The 22,291-nt window shown below is 43.1% G+C and overlaps 1 protein-coding gene across 1 annotated transcript; it reads left to right on the plus strand.

The window, feature by feature from the left end:
- The first annotated feature begins 988 nt into the window (after positions 1-988).
- Positions 989-21,781, plus strand: LOC124142452 (tyramine beta-hydroxylase-like). Its single transcript, XM_046510922.2, has 10 exons — positions 989-1,144; positions 8,981-9,170; positions 10,042-10,171; positions 12,297-12,395; positions 13,166-13,354; positions 17,390-17,544; positions 18,297-18,540; positions 19,751-19,847; positions 20,275-20,554; positions 21,115-21,781. Exons 1-10 carry the CDS (start codon positions 1,050-1,052, stop codon positions 21,403-21,405), a joined length of 1,770 nt encoding a protein of 589 aa, XP_046366878.2. The 5' UTR covers positions 989-1,049; the 3' UTR covers positions 21,406-21,781.
- Positions 21,782-22,291: the final 510 nt, after the last annotated feature.

Raw genomic sequence — 22,291 nt, forward strand, 5'->3', positions numbered from 1 at the left:
TCCCACATCGAACTGACACTGATATAAATGAAATACCATTCTAAATATATTTTGGGGATATTTTGCAAATCATTGGTTGCGTTACACCACAAACGTACTGTAATCATTTACGATGTACTTTCATGGGAGGCGACTGCCAATAAATGTGCGCTAAGGTAAAGAATGGCACTGGCCGCCGAGGTAAAAAACTAACCCTGATGACATGCATTAACCAAGTCAGCGATCCTGACCACCCGAAGCCGTTAGTCGCCTCTTACGACAAGCATAGTCGCCTTTACGACAAGCATGGGTTGAGCAAGATTTAGTCTAAACCGGATCTTCACGGGTATGGTCTTCAGCAACCCATGCTTGCTGGATCGGGTAGTCAGGATCGCTGAGTTGGTCGATGCATGTCATCATAACCCAATTACGTAGAGCGATGCTCATGATGTCAATCACTGGAATGTCTGGTCCAGACTCGATTATTTACAGACCGTCATAACCGTCATATAGCTGGAATGCGGCGTTTAACAACAAACAAAGAAAACCCCACAAAATAAATCCTGCCCTTGGCCAAATTGTCTAAAGCCTAACAAATCTCTATGCAGCGTTATATCGGTGTGTTCGAATCCAAGATTAAACACAGTTATTTCTGAAAGTATTGTTTATTAGTTTCATTTAGTCCTGGATCTCATCTGGATGGACTGAATCAGAAGCAGTTAGATCCCAAGACATTGACATATCCACTCCTACCGGGAACATACCCAGTTAACATCCAGGGTACACCCGTGCTCTACGGAATATCCCCATTAAAACACCACTGCACATCCCATTCGTGCACGCAGTTTAACAAACAGAACAAAAACATAACGAAATCACAATCGAAATGCTTTGTCACTAATAACTGTCCCAGCTTTTGACCTCTGCACAAATTAGTTCTGTTTTTGTAGCCTTTCATTCTTATCTGGGAATATCAGAACTCTTCGTGTGACAAACGATATGCATCTCTATTGATCCTGTTTCAAAAGCTAATAACACTATGATGACGCGAAACAAGGCTGTGCAGTGCCATGTTACGCCCCAGTGGCGACCCGACTACAATAACTACCCACAGCTGCGGCATTCACACCCGGGCGACTCACGACGAAGACACGGGCATGGCGAGGTAAGAAACAGCAACAGCAAACAGATCTGTGAAAATGTATACAACTCAAAATAAGTTAAAGAACACACGATTCTTTCATATTTCTATACTACTTAATCTGTCATTTGATAGTAATGCGAATTAATCGGGTGTTCTTTTACTTATTTTAAGAAGTTCCTCTCAATAACACCCGTCAGTGTTCCTCGAAACTCTGTGGTGTTCCCCTCGTTACCATTTGTCAATGTTCCCCCATACTTTACTTTGTTCCCCTCGTTAACACCTGTCAATGTTCCCCCATACTTTACTTTGTTCTCCTCGTTAACACCTGTCAATGTTCCCCCATACTTTACTGTGTTCCCCTCGTTAACACCTGTCAATGTTCCCCCATACTTTACTGTGTTAGCCTCGTTAACACCCGCCAATGTTCCCCCATACTTTACTTTGTTCTCCTCGTTAACACCTGTCAATGTTCCCCCATACTTTACTGTGTTCCCCTCGGTAACACCTGTCAATGTTCCCCCATACTTTACTGTGTTCCCCTCGGTAACACCTGTCAATGTTCCCCCATACTTTACTGTGTTCCCCTCGTTAACACCTGTCAATGTTCCCCCATACTTTACTGTGTTCGCCTCGTTAACACCTGTCAGTGTTCCCCCATACTTTACTGTGTTAGCCTCGTTAACACCCGCCAATGTTCCCCCATACTTTACTTTGTTCTCCTCGTTAACACCTGTCAATGTTCCCCCATACTTTACTGTGTTCCCCTCGTTAACACCTGCCAATATTCCCCCATGCTTTATGATCTTCCCCTCGATAACACCTGCCAATGTTCCCCCATGCTTTATGATCTTCCCCTCGATTACACCCGCCACTGTTCCCCCATGCTTTACTGTGTTCCCCTCGATAACACCCGCCAATGTTCCCCCATGCTTTACTGTGTTCCCCTCGATAACATCCGCCAATGTTCCCCCATGCTTTATGATCTTCCCCTCGATAACATCCGCCAATTTTCCCCCATCCTTTATGATCTTCCCCTCGATAACAACCGCCAATGTTCCCCCATGCTTTATGATCTTCCCCTCGATAACACCCGCCAATGTTCCCCCATGCTTTACTGTGTTCCCCTCGATAACACCTGCCAATGTTCCCCCATGCTTTATGATCTTCCCCTCGATAACACCCGCCAATGTTCCCCCATGCTTTACTGTGTTCCCCTCGTTAACACCTGCCAATATTCCCGCCTGCTTTATGATCTTCCCCTCGATAACATCCGCCAATGTTCCCCCATGCTTTACTGTGTTCCCCTCGACAACACCTGCCAATGTTCCCACATCCTTTATCATCTTCCCCTCGATAACACCCGCCAATGTTCCCCCATGCTTTATGATCTTCCCCTCGATAACACCTGCCAATGTTCCCCCATGCTTTACTGTCTTCCCCTCGTTAACACCCGCCAATGTTCGACCATCCTTTATGATCTTCCCCTCGATAACACCCGCCGATGTTCCCCCATGCTTTATGATCTTCCCCTCGATAACACCTGCCAATATTCTCCCATGCTTTACTGTTCCCCTCGATAACACCCGCCAATGTTCCCCCATGCTTTATGATATTCCCCTCGTTAACACCCGTCAATGTTCCCCCATGCTTTACTGTGTTTCCCTCGATAACACCCACCGATGTTCCCCCATGCTTTATGATCTTCCCCTCGATAACACCCGCCAATGTTCCCCCATGCTTTACTGTGTTCCCCTCGATAACACCCGCCAATGTTCCCCCATGCTTTACTGTGTTCCCCTCGATAACACCCGCCAATGTTCCCCCATCCTTTATGATCTTCCCCTCGATAACACCTGCCAATGTTCCCCCATGCTTTACTGTCTTCCCCTCGATAACACTCGCCGATGTTCCCCCATGCTTGATGATCTTCCCCTCGATAACACCCGCCAATGTTCCCCCATGCTTTATAATCTTCCCCTCGATAACACCCGCCAATGTTCCCCCATGCTTTACTGTTCCCCTCGATAACACCCGCCAATGTTCCCCTATAGTTTACTGTTCCCCTCGATAACACCCGCCAATGTTTCCCTATGCTTTACTGTGTTCCTCTCGATAACACCCGCCAATGTTCCCCCATGCTTTGCTGTTCCCCTCGATAACACCCGCCAATGTTCCCCAATACTTTACTGTTCCCCTCGATAACACCCGCCAATGTTCCCCTATGCTTTACTGTGTTCCCCTCGATAACACCCGCCAATGTTCCACCATGCTTTATGATCTTCCCCTCGATAACACCCGCCAATGTTCCCCCATGCTTTATGATCTTCCCCTCGATAACACCTGGCAATGTTCCCCCATGCTTTATGATCTTCCCCTCGATAACACCTGGCAATGTTCCCCCATGCTTTATGATCTTCCCCTCGATAACACCCGCCAATGTTCCCCCATGCTTTATGATCTTCCCCTCGATAACACCTGCCAATGTTCCCCTATGCTTTACTGTGTTCCCCTCGATAACACCCGCCAATGTTCCCCCATGCTTTATGATCTTCCCCTCGATAACACCTGCCAATGTTCCCCCATGCTTTACTGTCTTCCCCTCGTTAACACCCGCCAATGTTCGACCATCCTTTATGATCTTCCCCTCGATAACACCCGCCGATGTTCCCCCATGCTTTATGATCTTCCCCTCGATAACACCTGCCAATATTCTCCCATGCTTTACTGTTCCCCTCGATAACACCCGCCAATGTTCCCCCATGCTTTATGATCTTCCCCTCGATAACATCCGCCAATGTTCCCCCATGCTTTATGATCTTCCCCTCGATAACACCCGCCAATGTTCCCCCATGCTTTATGATCTTCCCCTCGATAACACCCGCCAATGTTCCCCCATGCTTTATGATCTTCCCCTCGATAACACCTGCCAATGTTCCCCCATGCTTTATGATCTTCCCCTCGATAACACCTGCCAATGTTCCCCCATACTTTACTGTGTTCCCCTCGATAACACCCGCCAATGTTCCCCCATGCTTTATGATCTTCCCCTCGATAACATCCGCCAATGTTCCCCCATGCTTTATGATCTTCCCCTCGATAACACCCGCCAATGTTCCCCCATGCTATATGATCTTCCCCTCGTTAACACCTGCCAATGTTCCCCCATGTTTTACTGTGTTCCCCTCGATAACACCTGCCAATGTTCCCCCATGCTTTACTGTGTTCCCCTCGATAACACCTGCCAATGTTCCCCCATGCTTTACTGTGTTCCCCTCGATAACATCCGCCAATGTTCCCCCATGCTTTATGATCTTCCCCTCGGTAACACCTGCCAATGTTCCCCCATGCTTTACTGTGTTCCCCTCGATAACACCCGCCAATGTTCCCCCATGCTTTATGATCTTCCCCTCGGTAACACCTGCCAATGTTCCCCCATGCTTTACTGTGTTCCCCTCGATAACACCCGCCAATGTTCCCCCATGCTTTATGATCTTCCCCTCGTTAACACCTGCCAATGTTTCCCCATACTTTACTTTGTTCCCCTCGTTAACACCCGCCAATGTTCCCCCATACTTTACTGTGTTAGCCTCGTTAACACCTGCCAATGTTCCCCCATGCTTTATGATCTTCCCCTCGATAACACCCGCCAATGTTCCCCCATGCTTTATGATCTTCCCCTCGATAACACCTGCCAATGTTCCCCCATGCTTTATGATCTTCCCCTCGATAACACCTGCCAATGTTCCCCCATGCTTTACTGTGTTCCCCTCGATAACACCCGCCAATGTTCCCCCATGCTTTATGATCTTCCCCTCGATAACATCCGCCAATGTTCCCCCATGCTTTATGATCTTCCCCTCGAAAACACCCGCCAATGTTCCCCCATGCTTTATGATCTTCCCCTCGTTAACACCTGCCAATGTTCCCCCATGCTTTACTGTGTTCCCCTCGATAACACCTGCCAATGTTCCCCCATGCTTTACTGTGTTCCCCTCGATAACACCTGCCAATGTTCCCCCATTCTTTACTGTGTTCCCCTCGATAACATCCGCCAATGTTCCCCCATGCTTTATGATCTTCCCCTCGGTAACACCTGCCAATGTTCCCCCATGCTTTACTGTGTTCCCCTCGATAACACCCGCCAATGTTCCCTCATGCTTTATGATCTTCCCCTCGATAACACCTGCCAATGTTCCCCCATGCTTTACTGTGTTCCCCTCGATAACACCCGCCAATGTTCCCCCATGCTTTATGATCTTCCCCTCGTTAACACCTGCCAATGTTTCCCCATACTTTACTTTGTTCCCCTCGTTAACACCTGCCAATGTTCCCCCATACTTTACTGTGTTAGCCTCGTTAACACCTGCCAATGTTCCCCCATACTTTACTGTGTTCCCCTCGTTAACACCTGCCAATGTTTCCCCATACTTTACTGTGTTCCCCTCGATAACACCTGCCAATGTTTCCCCATACTTTACTGTGTTCCCCTCGTTAACACCCGCCAATGTTCCCCCATGCTTTACTGTGTTCCCCTCGATTACATCCGCCACTGTTCCCCCATGCTTTATGATCTTTCCCTCGATAACAGCCGCCAATGTTCCCCCATACTTTACTGTGTTCCCCTCGTTAACACCTGTCAATGTTCCCCCATACTTAACTGTGTTCCCCTCGTTAACACCTGTCAATGTTCCCCCATGCTTTACTATTTCCCTCGATAACACCCGGCAATGTTCCCCCATGCTTTACTGTGTTCCCCTCGTTAACACCTGTCAATGTTCCCCCATACTTTACTGTGTTCCCCTCGTTAACACCTGTCAATGTTCCCCCATACTTTACTGTGTTCCCCTCGATAACACCCGCCAATTTTCCCCCATACTTTACTGTGTTCCCCTCGTTAACACCTTTCAATGTTCCCCCATACTTTACTGTGTTCCCCTCGTTAACACTTGTCAATGTTCCCCCATGCTTTACTATTTCCCTCGATAACACCCGGCAATGTTCCCCCATGCTTTACTGTGTTCCCCTCGACAACACCTGTCAATGTTCCCCCATGCTTTACTGTGTTCCCCTCGGTAACACCTGTCAATGTTCCCCCATACTTACTGTGTTCCCCTCGTTAACACCTGTCAATGTTCCCCCATACTTTACTGTGTTCCCCTCGATAACACCTGTCAATGTTCCCCCATACTTTACTGTGTTCCCCTCGATAACACCTGTCAATGTTCCCCCATACTTTACTGTGTTCCCCTCGATAACACCCGCCAATGTTCCCCCATGCTTTACTGTGTTCCCCTCGATAACACCCGCCAATGTTCCCCCATGCTTTACTGTGTTCCCCTCGATTACACCCGCCACTGTTCCCCCATGCTTTATGATCTTTCCCTCGATAACACCCGCCAATGTTCCCCCATACTTTACTGTGTTCCCCTCGTTAACACCTGTCAATGTTCCCCCATACTTAACTGTGTTCCCCTCGTTAACACCTGTCAATGTTCCCCCATGCTTTATGATCTTCCCCTCGATAACACCTGCCAATGTTCCCCCATGCTTTACTGTGTTCCCCTCGTTAACACCTGTCAATGTTCCCCCATACTTTACTGTGTTCCTCTCGTTAACACCTGTCAATGTTTCCCCATACTTTACTGTGTTCCCCTCGATAACACCCGCCAATTTTCCCCCATACTTTACTGTGTTCCCCTCGTTAACACCTTTCAATGTTCCCCCATACTTTACTGTGTTCCCCTCGTTAACACTTGTCAATGTTCCCCCATGCTTTACTATTTCCCTCGATAACACCCGGCAATGTTCCCCCATGCTTTACTGTGTTCCCCTCGTTAACACCTGTCAATGTTCCCCCATGCTTTACTGTGTTCCCCTCGGTAACACCTGTCAATGTTCCCCCACACTTACTGTGTTCCCCTCGATAACACCTGGCAATGTTCCCCCATACTTTACTGTGTTCCCCTCGATAACACCCGCCAATGTTCCCCCATGCTTTACTGTGTTCCCCTCGATAACACCCGCCAATGTTCCCCCATGCTTTATGATCTTCCCCTCGATAACACCCGCCACAGTTCCCTTATGCTCTATTGTATTCCCCTCGATAGCAGCGGGCAATGTTTTCCCCATGTTCTTAGGTGTTAAGGCGTCGATAAGTATTTATCAACATTGTAAAAGCAAGATAAACAAGGAGGACGTGATTCTCATCTTCCACTACGACTTTAAACAACAAGTCTTCTGTTCTTTTTAGTTTTGATATTTCTTCCTTTTTCAATTATTCAATCCTGCGACGAGCATTGGAAACGTGCTAAGCTTATTCTAAATCAATATATATTCACCTCTGGTAAATAGAATTTTGTACATACATAACTTTAAAACACTTAATAGTCATTAGATTTACTTGTTTTTACATGGTAGATGTTTTTAAAGATCAATTTTGGAGATATATATCTTTCAATCTTTGAGTAAATACTTCTATAAATTCTGCATGGAATTCTACTTTCTATTTTTGCCAAATATAACCGTATCCAACATTCAACAATGATTCGGGGTGGTCGGGTAGCCTAGTGGTTAAAGCGTTCGTTTGTCACGCCGAAGACCCGGGTTCGATTCCCGTCATGGGAACAATGTGTGAAGCCCATTGCTTGTGTCCCCCGCCGTGATATTGCTGGAATATTGCTAAAAGCGGCGTAAAACCATACTAACTCACTCACTCAACAATGATTCTTTTTTTTATGTTCTTTTCCATGGAATCAAATGTTCAGTGTATATTGCCATGGGTTAAGGGACACAAAACTCAGGGATTTCCAGTTTAGATTTATTCATAAAGTAATATTTACTAAACGTGAGTTATTAAGAATGAAACTTATTGATAACGATGAGTGTTCTATGTGTCATACTCACAAAGAAAATATTGTTCATGTTTATATCGAATGTCATGTTGTTAAGAATTTTTGGTCAGATTTCTGTATTTACTTGACTCATATCTTGCATAGAAAAAAAATCCTTATAACTGACAACGAGCTCCTCTTTGGTACCTCTGATGTATTAATTAACCATTTGATTGTAGCTGCTAAAAGATTTATCTTTGTCCAGTGTATTAAGAATGAAAATGTTGACTTTGTTGCTTTTAAGAACACAATAAGAAGTATCTATGACGTTGAATATCATATTGCACGTAGAAATAACGACTTATCTGCCTTTAATAGAAAATGGGCTTTGTTTACTCAAACTGCAAAAAAACTTATTCACTTGATGTTTGCAACATAATTTGATGTAACATAAATACCGCATCTTCTTAATTGTATACATAAATATGCCTTCATCTGTACCATGATGTGGATTATGCCTTCATCTGTACCATGATGTGGATTATGCCTTAGGCTTCCTCTGTACCATATCCTTTTGAGAAGTACCTGTATTCATAAAGCTGTATTGCTTTCCGAGTGCATATGCATCCTGTGTATATGACTGAATAAAAATGTATAAAAAAAACCAAAACAATGATTCTTTTACACTTGTTGCCCAGTGTCTTTGTCAGTTTTGATCTTGTAGTAACAAGTTATTATAATATTTCATAGGTACCCCATAGAATGGCATATTTATTAACCTGAACTAAAATTTAATAACTTAATATATGGAGAAGTGTGTGAAGGATATCGGCCGCCATATACCTGAATGTTGGGTGTATTTGTTTTTTTCCACCAAGGAATTTCACTCGTTGGAAAGCGGTTTTATAAAATCATTTTAAAAGATATTTAAATATTTTTTTATTTAAATGTTTTAGACCGCCAAACTTACAATTTTGGCAAAATATATCAAGTGTTGTTGGAAGTGAAATCTCTTTATCTGTTTTAGACTGATCCTGGCTGTAATCCTGGTGCAAGCCATTGCTGCCTACCGCATGTACCAGGATCGAATCCCTAATGGTGACACTGTACCACACCCATGTAAACCCAACTATCTATGGAGAGGGGTTGGACACAAAACTCCACTCGGCGGAGGATTACGGAATACGTTTGGAGAAGATTATGGAAAAATTAAACAGGTTGGAACGATTGTATATTCTATAGGAACCAATGTAAGTCACTTCGATGGGCTGAAATTTGAAATCATGATAAATCAAATACAACATTAAACTCATAATTTGTAAAATCATCATCGACAACGTTTTAAACAAAAGCAAATAGTTATGTATGTACTGGCACAATGTTACTCTCTGAACACAGCCAAACCTCATTAATCTGGACCGTGTTTATCCAGACCTCCATATCCGAACATTCATGTCACTGACGGAACTTTTTCATACGTAAAGTGATCTTGTGGATAGAGCGTCTGTCCAGAGAGTCAAAGGTCCGGGGTTCGATACCCGGCCCGTCATACCAGTCTATCGCTCGGCATTAGTGGGTAAAACAAGGACTGGTCGGCTCGGAGTCATAATGTGTCTGAGTGGGGTATCCTTGTTAAATGTAGCATGATATCTCAGCGAGCTGGCACCACGCACATCACGTCGCTATATTAATGCAATTATCTAGAACGCGACATTAAACCCGGTACCATTCTCATTACCATGGTTACACGTGGAGTGAGTGAGTGAGTGGGATTTTACGCCGCTTTGGACATTGTACCAGTTATATCAATGTGTCCTCTTGATGTGTGAGGAAAGCCCGAAGTGATGCAGGTTTCAGACGTTGGTGAAACCGACGAACATGGGTTTGATTATGACACATCTAGAAACATAATCGGTGCGAACCGGGATTCGAACCCACAATCATAGGTTTCTGGCGGGCCCAAGAGACGCATCTTTACAAAGCGAATCGCGGCGCCTTTGACGACTGGGTCGCCGTGATCCACACATAATGAGGTGGCCTTAATATCATCATTTGTATGCAAAAATACGCACGTACTGTTATCTGCAGTGGACGCCCGAACTTTGCCGAATGGACTCGGACAATGACGGACTCACCAATGGCCAGGAGTTGGGAGATCCGGATTGTGTATGGGTTCCAGGGACCTTTCCGTCCCGGAGTAAGAACATCACACACCCAGGTGAGTGGGAAAGCCCCAGACATGTTAGAGATCAGTGCGGACTTAAACCATTCAGGTCTTATTTGTTCTTGGTTAAATATTGGTCTGGGCCCTGTCTACCTAAACGTGTAGACAGGTGGTGACCAATTCTCGGAAGCTCCGATCTGACTATACTAAACATTGCATAGCAACGCTATTTGTTTTCATTCGATACCGAGGTCCAATAAATGTGAAGTTTAGTGTCGTCCAATCGCAGCCAACGTGAAATTGGCAACAGCTCATTTTGTTATAAAGCAATCTCATTAAAATCAGGACTTAGTTCTCGCTACTGCTAAACAAAGATCTGAGGACATCCCTTTCATCCGACCAATCATAGCGTCTCTTACCAGATCACGAAAGTGAAAGTCGGAATGTGATTTCTAATCATGCATCCTCGAAAACGGGGTATTCCGAAAGATAGTTACAGGCTTAACGACTGAATCTATACAATCTTGACCATATATTAGCCATTCAAGAGTGTTCTTTTGTTCAGGTTTCAAATTTTTAAGCGAGAATTTGTCAAAATATGTTTCGAAGCGTAGTCGCCAATTTGAAATTAGTGATGTAATGCACGAGAAAGCGGCCTTCAGATTGGCTAATGTCGACTTCTTGTCAGTAATTCCATTGGTCGGTCAGAGTTCGCGAAAGGTCGGTCTGACGTGACCCGTAATGGGATGTCCTCAGATCTTTGTTTAGCGGCAGCGAGAACTAAGATCTGATTTAAATGAGATTGGTTATAGAGGAGCTAAATTCGCTTAGCTTGCGGCACAAACCACCAGCGCTGAATAGAAAATAGAAAATTTTGACCGACCAATGAAATGACTGACAAGAAATCGACATTAGCCAATACGGTACTCGTTTCAAACTGGCGACTTACATTCCACACTGCGCTTTGAAAATAGTTTGACATAGTTCTCGATTCAAAATTTGAATACTGAACAAAAGAACATTCTGGAATGTCTACTAGATGGCCGTGATTTTATGGCAGTACTTCCCACGGGCTATGGAAAGTCTCTTCCATTCAAATGTTTATCCCATTTAAGTGACAGACAGACGATGATTTTGACAGATTCAGTCGTACAGCTCGTAACTGTCGTTCGGAATAGCCTTTTCGAGGTTGCATGATTAGAAAACACATTCCGACTGTCACTTTGCTGACCTGGTAAGCGACGCCCTGATTGGTCGGATGAAAGTCGTTCTGACGTCACCCGTAAAGGTATATTCTCAGATATGTTTAGCGGTAGCGAGAACTAAGATCTGATTTAATGAGGCTGAGCTACGTGGGAACTGTTAGTCTTGTCTTATACGGAAACCAGTCAATACGAACCAATAATTGTGATCAAAACTCCTCATTTTCCAATATGGACGAGAGTGGTCAAAACAGATCACATCTTCACAGATCAGATGAAGTCACACACACAAAATATTTATTTATTGGATTTTGAAACATTAAGATGAAACATTATGTGAACGACTGAAATTGTGGTACATCGCATGAAGTAATCTTCCCGAGGCAAGGCGTTATTTGACTATAAAAGTCCAGTTTTTACCCTTGCCGAACTTGGCTGGAACTTCCAGGCTAGATTGTAGCGCCATCAGTGGCTATTGCGAGTGATGTCCCTTCTATGTCTCACCCATTGACCAATCAGATTCCACCTCTCATATCACTTGCATTTGCTTCAAACAATATGACGGGGGCCAGTCAAAACGATCAGCTCGATAATAAAGATCTATATTGAAATAAAACGGGCATTACATCGCGAAGTGTATCAAATCACGTGAACACCTTAATTGAAAACATGAAAATATTTGCAAAATATCTGTCGACGCCCAGTTGGCGGTACACATGCTTTGAAAATCCTTCAGTCGACCCATGTTGTTTACGAACCGGATGTCTATAGTTTGTTACGCGATTTTGATTGGACCATCCATAGACTCGTTAGTCCAGCCAAAATGTAACTCCAGAAAGGGAGTAGTTCGGCAAGGGTGGAAACTAGACTTTAATAGTCAGTTAACGCCCTTGTCTCGGGAAGATGTATTTAGTCGATTTTGGAATACCCTTTTCATCGCTCTGTTGCAACTGATGATGCTTATTATGCCTATCCAGGTGTGTGTGACCCATGGGGCAGCTCCAAGTGCGAGGATGCTAACAGTCACATCAGCTGTGACACCGGGGAGTTTTTATGTGATGCCATCAACAGCCCAGGTATTGTTTGTTTGTTGTTTAGCGCCAAGGTCTGTAAATAATCGAGTCTGAACCAGACAATCCAGGGATTGACGTTATGAGCATCGATCTACGCATCTGGAATGCATGCATCAACCAAGTCAGCGAGCCTGACCACCCGATCCCATGAGTCGCCTCTTACAACAAGCTTGGGTTGCTGAAGACCAGTTCTAACATGGACCTTCGCGGGTCCAGAAGGTGTAGTGCACAGAATCCGGGTTAGAATTGATCCCCGGCAACCCTTCCTGAGGCGACTTAGTTAGATTTTACCCCATGGCGCATCGTTGCTCATAATTTCAATCACTGGTTTGTCTGGTCCATAGGTGATTATGTAAAGGCAACTATTATATAGCTGGAAATATATGGTTTAGAAGGATTTGTGTTTACATACTCAATGTAATTAATGTGTTCAAGTCCATTACAAAGACTCTATAATCTGTGTGACATTTAGTGTTTTAATTGAAAATTGGATAACCTGCTACATGTATATACTTTTAAGTTTAAAATGCTCTACCCGTGTTTGCTGAGGTTAACATTTGACTTGCCTTTGCATGTATTTATGACAGGTGTGGGATAGCATACGGTCAACTTATCGCGAACACTTGGTATCATTGCTATTTGATTGTAATCATAAACATATGATATTGTCGGAATCGCACAAAGGGCTCTGCTTTCAGCAGACATTATTTTTAGTATTTTTTCCCGCTTTTATTGTGCAAGTGAAAAACCTCCTTAATGTGTTGTATTTATAGATGTGATCAACATAACGCTGAGGTTCCCCCCGACTCAGGTCCCCCCGGAGGTCACCACGTACATGTGCTACACCTTTGACCTGGACATGCTGCCAGCTGGCGTGGAATACCATCTGATAGCCACCAAGCCGTACATTGACAACGCTGATATCATGCATCACACCGTGCTGAGCGGCTGTGATTTTACGAGTGAGTTATCATCAACGTGTGATTTTACTTGCACATGATCTAATGATGACTGCTGATAAACAAACCTCAGTGGACAGACAGACAGACAGACTGGTTTAAATCATTGCATGTCTGGAGGAGCGGGTTCGTGGTATATCTGCAGGGAGAACTAGGTCTTTATTAGGTTATCATAATCACGGACATGCACGCAGTATGCAACATTTGATCAACGTGAGGTGTTGAAAAGTCGTGAGTGGATCCTGGAAATCTGTCGGACTTTTCACCGCGTATGAATATTGTTCTTGCTTACAATTGGTTATTCGACTCGACAAAATAGATATGACATTAATTCAATTTTAAATTAGATCATTATTAAAAATTCAAAGCATCATATATTCGATATCAACCCCGTCTGAAAATCTAATGTATGGCTTCAAATATTTCCCATAGGGGACGCACATTTAATATTCCTGAGGAGAGGAAGGTGGGGAGATTACGTAGTCTTGTCTGACAGAGCTTCAAAACAACACATCATTTTCACACCATTCAGCATGTCCTGTAAGCGATTTTCTATCTAAAAACCTGGGAAATATAATCGTTTCCCGCCATTTTCGGGAACAAATTTTACGTCTAAAAGACATCTTTAGGAAGATGACCAGTGTCATATCTGGTATGCTTGTAAGGGATGACCAATACCACATCTAGTACATGGGAAGATAGCAATACCACATCTAGTACTTGGGTAGATAGCAATACTACATCTAGTACTTGGGTAGATAGCAATACAACATCTAGTACTTGGGTAGATAGCAATACTACATCTAGTACTTGGGTAGATAGCAATACTACATCTAGTACTTGGGTAGATAGCAATACTACATCTAGTACTTGGGTAGATAGCAATACTACATCTAGAACTTGGGTAGATAGCAATACTACATCTAGTAATTGGGTAGATAGCAATACTACATCTAGTACATGGGTAGATAGCAATACCACATCTAGTACTTGGGTAGATAGCAATACCACATCCAGTATTTGGGTAGATAGCAATACCAAATCCCGTACATGGGTAGATAGCAATACCGCATCCATTACCTGGGTAGATAGCAATACCACATCTAGTACTGGGTAGATAGCAATAATACATCTAGTACTTGGGTAGATAGCAATACCACATCCCGTACTTGGGTAGATAGCAATACCACATCTAGTACTTGGGTACATAGCAATACTACATCTAGTACTTGGGTAGATAGCAATACCACATCCCGTACTTGGGTAGATAGCAATACCACATGTAGTACTTGGGTAGATAGCAATACCACATCTAGTACTTGGGTAGACAGCAATACCACATCTAGTACATGGGTAGATAGCAATACCACATCCAGTACTTGGGTAGATAGCAACACCACATCCAGTAATGGGTAGATAGCAATACCACATTTAGTACTGGGTAGATAGTAATACCACATTTAGTACTGGGTAGATAGCAATACTACATCTAGTACATGGGTAGATAGCAATACTACATCTAGTACTTGGGTAGATAGCAATACTACATCTAGTACTTGGGTAGATAGCAATACTACATCTAGTACTTGGGTAGATAGCAATACCACATCCAGTATTTGGGTAGATAGCAATACCACATCCCGTACATGGGTAGATAGCAATACCGCATCCATTACCTGGGTAGATGGCAGTACCACATCTAGTACTGGGTAGATAGCAATACTACATCTAGTACTTGGGTAGATAGCAATACCACATCCCGTACTTGGGTAGATAGCAATACCACATCTAGTACTTGGGTAGATAGCAATACCACATCTAGTACTTGGGTAGATAGCAATACCACATCCCGTACTTGGGTAGATAGCAATACTACATCTAGTACTTGGGTAGATAGCAATACTATATCTAGTACTTGGGTAGATAGCAATACTACATCTAGTACTTTGGTAGATAGCAATACCACATCCCGTACTTGGGTAGATAGCAATACCACATCTAGTACTTGGGTACATAGCAATACTACATCTAGTACTTGGGTAGATAGCAATACTACATCTAGTACTTGGGTAGATTGCAATACCACATCTAGTACTTGGGTAGATAGCAATACCACATCTAGTACTTGGGTAGATAGCAATACCACATCTAGTACTTGGGTAGATAGCAATACCACGTCTAGTACATGGGTAGATAGCAATACTACATCTAGTACTTGGGTAGATAGCAATACCACATCCCGTACTTTGGTAGATAGCAATACCACATCCCGTACTTGGGTAGATAGCAATACTACATCTAGTACTTGGGTAGATAGCAATCCTATATCTAGTACTTGGGTAGATAGCAATACTACATCTAGTACTTTGGTAGATAGCAATACCACATCTAGTACTTGGGTAGATAGCAATACCACATCTAGTACTTGGGTACATAGCAATACTACATCTAGTACTTGGGTAGATAGCAATACTACATCTAGTACTTGGGTAGATAGCAATACCACATCTAGTACTTGGGTAGATAGCAATACCACATCTAGTACTTGGGTAGATAGCAATACCACATCTAGTACTTGGGTAGATAGCAATACCACATCCAGTATTTGGGTAGATAGCAATACCACATCCCGTACATGGGTAGATAGCAATACCGCATCCATTACCTGGGTAGATGGCAGTACCACATCTAGTACTGGGTAGATAGCAATACTACATCTAGTACTTGGGTAGATAGCAATACCACATCTAGTACTTGGGTAGATAGCAATACCACATCTAGTACTTGGGTAGATAGCAATACCACATCTAGTACTTGGGTAGATAGCAATACCACATCCCGTACTTTGGTAGATAGCAATACCACATCCCGTACTTGGGTAGATAGCAATACTACATCTAGTACTTGGGTAGATAGCAATACTATATCTAGTACTTGGGTAGATAGCAATACCACATCTAGTACTTTGGTAGATAGCAATACCACATCTAGTACTTGGGTAGATAGCAATACCACATCTAGTACTTGGGTACATAGCAATACTACATCTAGTACTTGGGTAGATAGCAATACTACATCTAGTACTTGGGTAGATAGCAATACCACATCTTGTACTTGGGTAGATAGCAATACCACATCTAGTACTTGGGTAGAGAGCAATACCACATCTAGTACTTGGGTAGATAGCAACACCACATCCAGTAATGGGTAGATAGCAATACCACATTTAGTACTGGGTAGATAGTAATACCACATTTAGTACTGGGTAGATAGCAATACCACATCCAGTATCGGGTAGATAGCAATACCACATCCAATACTTGGGAAAATAGCAATATCCCATTTAATACTTGGGTAGATAGCAACACCACATCTTCTAGTAGGGTAGATTCCAGACAGACAGACAGACAGACAGACAGGTTTAAAATCATTGTATGTCTGGAGGTGCGGCTTTGTGGTATCGTCCTCGTGGAGAACTTTTTTAGGTTATCATAATATGTGCTTCAGAAAATCACGTACAGCAGTATGCAATACTTGATTAAATTGATATGAGCAAATGACGTTCACTTCTGTTGACACCTATGCTAAGTTGTATAATGAATGGGTATATGTTCTACAATCTGATTGGTTGAAGAACATTTTTCAATGGGAGTGGATCCCAGGAACATTTCGGTCTTTTCACCGCGAATGAATATTTTTCTTGCTAATATTATTTCCTAATCATAAATTTGAAAACAATTGGTTATTCGGTTTGTCAAAATGAATACCACATTAATAAATTATTAAATTAGATCACTATATTTACAAGAACAACTTTGTATTTTATTTTTAACCAAGAGAGTTCAGTTTTCGCGGAAGCGCATTGTGTCATGACGTCATATTATTCGAAAGCGACGTCACGTGAGCACCTCACCTATGACAGTTCACGTACGGAGGGTGCAAACATCGCCAGATCCAAATTAAAATTCAGGGCATCGTATATCCGATGTCAACCACCAATCTGAAAATATTATGTATGGTTTCAAATACCTATCTCAGGCTCCCACCTGGACAGTCCACAGAGATGCAACATGGGGTCTTCAGGCTGCCGGAGCCCGCTGTCTATTTGGACGTTGGGGTTACCGGGGTCGTGTGTCTACAAAGATGCCGGCTTCAAAATCGGACGCAATGGATACAAACGACTGAATATGCTGGTAGGCCTCGAGTGAATCAGTGGGGCGGCTTGTGAGTAGTCGTCGATACGTTAATCATGAACTCTCGAATAGCTTGGAGGAGATAAACCAATAGTTTGTTTCAACGGCACAGATAATTCTAATACAGGAAACTACGGTTATAACGAACTCAAAGGTACTTCTAATTTTAGTTCGTTATAACCGTAGTTCGTTATAATTATATGTACAGCATAACTACAGCAAATAGTCGGGACCAAAAAGTAAGTTCGTTATATCCGTCAGTTCGTTATAAGCGTGTTCGTTATAACCGTAGTTGACTGTAGAGTGTTTGAGTGAGTGGTGAAATACCGGGCTGCGTCGTTGATATCATCTGTGTGAAGTTTAAGGTAAGACATTTTGGCAAGAAGGAGGCATCCCCATGCGTGGACCTTAATCGTGCTCCATTCCATGCTGAACTGTTTCGTTATGTATTTATGAATCAGAATTTCTGCTCGGACTAGCAAAATGGAAACAAGGAAATTTGACCAAGAAGTTTAACTTAAGGTGACCTGAAAAAAAATTACCAGTGAAACCCCTCATTCATTTCATATTTATATATATGATAAAAAATCAGAGCGACAAAAGTACTCATGTTGTAAATCGAACCTTGGCCTTTGACGTGACGAGCGAACGCTTTAACCACGCCGCCGTTTTTGTATGGCCCATCCAGATACATTTTTATTGACGTTACAATGTCGATGTATTGAGGTCATGTAAAATGTTCTGCATTGCAGCATCACTGGAACAACCCGGAGAAGAAGACAACCTACACTGATTCCTCGGGTATCACTCTGTACCTGACTCCCAAACTGAGGAAATACAACGCTGCATACATGACGGTGGGGGAAACGCTTTTAAACATCCCCCCTGGCCGGGAGCGCGTGGTGCACACGAGTCAGTGTTCCTCTGAGTGTACCAGGGACGTCATGAAGGGGCCTATCCATCTGTTGGCCGGATACAATCACATGCACTATTTGGGTGAGACAAGAAAGTCAGTTGGTGGAATCCGCGTTGAACATATTTCACTTAGGGGATGATCGTTTATTACTTTTTATGATTGTAAGGAATAACCAATACCATAGCTAGTTCTTGGATAGATAGCCATACCGTATTTAGTACTTTGGTAGATAGCCATACCACATCAATATCTTGGGTAGGTAACCATATCGTATCTAGTACTTGGCTAGATAACCATACCGTATCTAGTAAATTGCTAGATAACCATACCGTATCTAGTACTTGGGTAGGTAACCATGCAGTATCTCGTACTTGGCTAGATAACCATACCGTATCTAGTACTTTGCTAGATAGCCATACCGTATCTAGTACTTTGGTAGATAGCCATACCACATCTAGTTCTTGGGTAGGTAACCATGCAGTATCTAGTACTTGGCTAGATAACAATATTATGTATCTATTACTCGGGTATCTATACCGTATCTAGTACTTGGGTAGGTAACCATGCAGTATCTAGTACTTGGGTAGATAACCATACCGTATCTAGTACTTGGGTAGATAACCATACCGTATCTGGTACTTGGCTAGATAACAATATTATGTATCTATTACTCGGGTAGGTAACCATACCGTATCTAGTACTTGGGTAGATAACCATACCGTATCTAGTACTTGGGTAGATAACAATACCGTATCTGGTACTTGGGTAGATAACAATATTATGTATCTATTACTCGGGTAGGTAACCATGCAGTATCTAGTACTCGGGTAGGTAACCATACCGTATCTAGTACTCGGGTAGATAACCATACCGTATCTAGTACTTGGGTAGATAACCATACCGTATCTGGTACTTGGGTAGATAACAATATTATGTATCTATTACTGGGGTAGGTAACCATGCAGTATCTAGTACTCGGGTAGGCTACCATACCGTATCTAGTACTTGGGTAGATAACCATACCGTATCTAGTACTTGGCTAGATAACCATACCACATCTAGTAATTGTGTAGATAACAATACGCATTTAGTACTTGGGTAGGTAACAATGCCGTATCTAGTACTTGGCTAGATAACAATATTATGTATCTAGAACATTGCTAGATAACCATACCGTATCTAGTACTTGGCTAGATAACCATACCGTAACTAGTACTTATAGTATGGCTTTTATCCCAGTGATGACATCATTGTAACGTCGAGACACACTGTATATTTATCATTGTCCAGGGTACCAGCAGACTGTTGAACACTACCGGAATGGTGAGAAGTTGCGCGACCTGACGCCGGACGACCATTACTCATATGACAACCCTATCATTCACAAGTAAGACGTATGGTGATGGTGCGAACATAATAGGTCTTCAGCAACCCATGCTTGCCGTAAAAGGCGACTATGCTTGTCGTAAGAGGCGACTAACAGGATCGGGTGGCCAGGCTCGCTAACTTGGTTGATGCATGTCATCGATTCCAATTGCGTAGATCGATGCTCATGATATCAATTACTGGATTGTCCGGTCCAGACTCGATTATTTACAGACCGCCGTCATATAGCTGGAATATTGCTGAGTGCGGCATTAAACAAACCAACAAACCAACCGTGTCAGAGTGACTATTTTCAGCCTAGTAACGTTTTGATTTTTTTTTTTATCAAATCCAATTTTCAAGAGTTCACTTCGGCAGTTACATGTACTTCACTGACGACGACGTAAAACATTCTTCACTCCTTCATCCGCTCACTCACTCACCATCAGGTACGACCCTCAGATTGAAATGCTCCCGGGGGACAGTCTGAAGACCACCTGTGTGCATAGGTCCACCTCCAGGGCCACGACGACAGTGTGGGGTGATGGCACAAACGACGAGATGTGCTTCGGCTTCTTCACATTCTACCCTGCGGAGAACATGCCCTTCGTCTGTGTCACCTACGGGGATCTGGAACTCTGCAGCCTCAACAGGGGACAACTACATGGCTGCAACATCCCAATGATGCTGAACTCATCTCATCCTGTGCGCAAGGGTTTGATGTCAAAGGTAAACATTTCGGTTTAATTGGATTTCGGTGTCGAACCCACCGAGGGTTAAAAGCAGTCCATGCTGGGCGCAAGAGGGGACTTAATGGATCGGGTGCTCATTATATCAATCACTGTATTGTCTCGTCCCGACTCAATTATTTACATATCGTGTTATATAGTGCGGTGTTAAAAATACATTAACAAACCCTGATGGTGGCAGAAGAGGGATAGGTGTGACGCTTGTTCCTCAACGGCATTGAAAGATTACTTGATAATGCAACTCAGATGTTTTCTATTAATTATTTTTTATGGATACCAGTTTTATATTGGTTATTACCAGTTCAGATGTATTTACTATAACAAGTTAATTCTTCATTTATTTTATATGTATGCAAAAGACATATCATTGCCCCGGCAACGTTGCTCATGCTTTCAATCACAGGTTTCACTGATCCAGACGCCATTATTTACAGATCGCCGTGATATTGCTAGAATGTTGCTGAAAAGGGCGTTCAACAAAATTCACTCACTCATCCCAATCATGGGTTTTTATTCAAGCGTGACTACCTTTTGTTGTAGGTGTTGGACAACTGTAGCCCCTTGGGAGACTGCCGGGTTGAATGTCCCGCTGCTTTGGCCGAGGTACAACAACATCCATGCTTGAACGATAGATTGGGCAGCTTCGTACTGTCGAGGATGGCTGGCATCCCGTCTCTGGAGAACGCGAAGTTCTTGGCAGCAATGCGGTCCTGCCAGTGTTCAGCCGTGGATCCCACATCCAAGCCAGTGTCTCCAGTCAATGATGGGGAGACTATTTCATCAAGTGGACTTTTGTTTCTCATCGCTTCTCTTGTCGTCTTGGGCATGTGAACATACTTTCCATTGATTCACTGTCTTGCACAGCACCATTGATGAAATGCCACTCTTATCTCCATTATAAATCCTACATCTGTACCGGCGCTCTTATCTCCATTATGAATCCTACATCTGTACCGGCGCTCTTATCTCCATTATAAATCCTACATCTGTACCGGCGCTCTTATCTCCAATATAAATTCTACATCTGTACTGGCGCTCTTGTTTCCAGTATAAATCCTACGTTTGTACCGAAAGCTACTTTACTGTTAAAAGTAGGCCTGTATTTCGAGTCACATTAAACCTTCAAAAAGAACAAGCAGGAATGGCTATTAAAGACAGGATATGCAAAATGTGTAAATTTCAATAAAGATGTATCGGATATGAGTCATATTGCCTTCTCTTTTGCTAAAAATAAATAAATAAATATTGAATAAATAAATAAAATGAGCAGTACTTCTTTGTAAATCCCAGCATTTCATACTAATATCTTAAAACAGGCCCTTGCTGAAGGCCCTTAAGACGTGTTCTCCTGTTTACAATGACAGGACTTACTGAAGTGTTCTCCTGTTTACACTGACATGCCCTTACTGAGGTGTTCTCCTGTTTACACTGACAGGTCCTTACTGAAGTGTTCTCCTGTTTACACTGACAGGCCCTTACTGAAGTGTTCTCCTGTTTACACTGACAGGCCCTTGCTGAGGTGTTCTCCTGTTTACACTGACAGGTCCTTACTGAAGTGTTCTCCTGTTTACACTGACAGGCCCTTACTGGGGTGTTCTCCTGTTTACACTGACAGGCCCTTACTGAGGTGTTCTCATGTTTACAGTGACAGACCCTTACTGAAGTGTTCTTCTGTTTACACTGACAGGCCCTTACTGAAGTGTTCTCCTGTTTACAC

The sequence above is a fragment of the Haliotis rufescens genome, unplaced genomic scaffold (genome assembly GCF_023055435.1).
Source record: "Haliotis rufescens isolate VD_foot unplaced genomic scaffold, xgHalRufe1.0.p SCAF_8, whole genome shotgun sequence".
Lineage (NCBI taxonomy): Eukaryota > Metazoa > Mollusca > Gastropoda > Lepetellida > Haliotidae > Haliotis > Haliotis rufescens.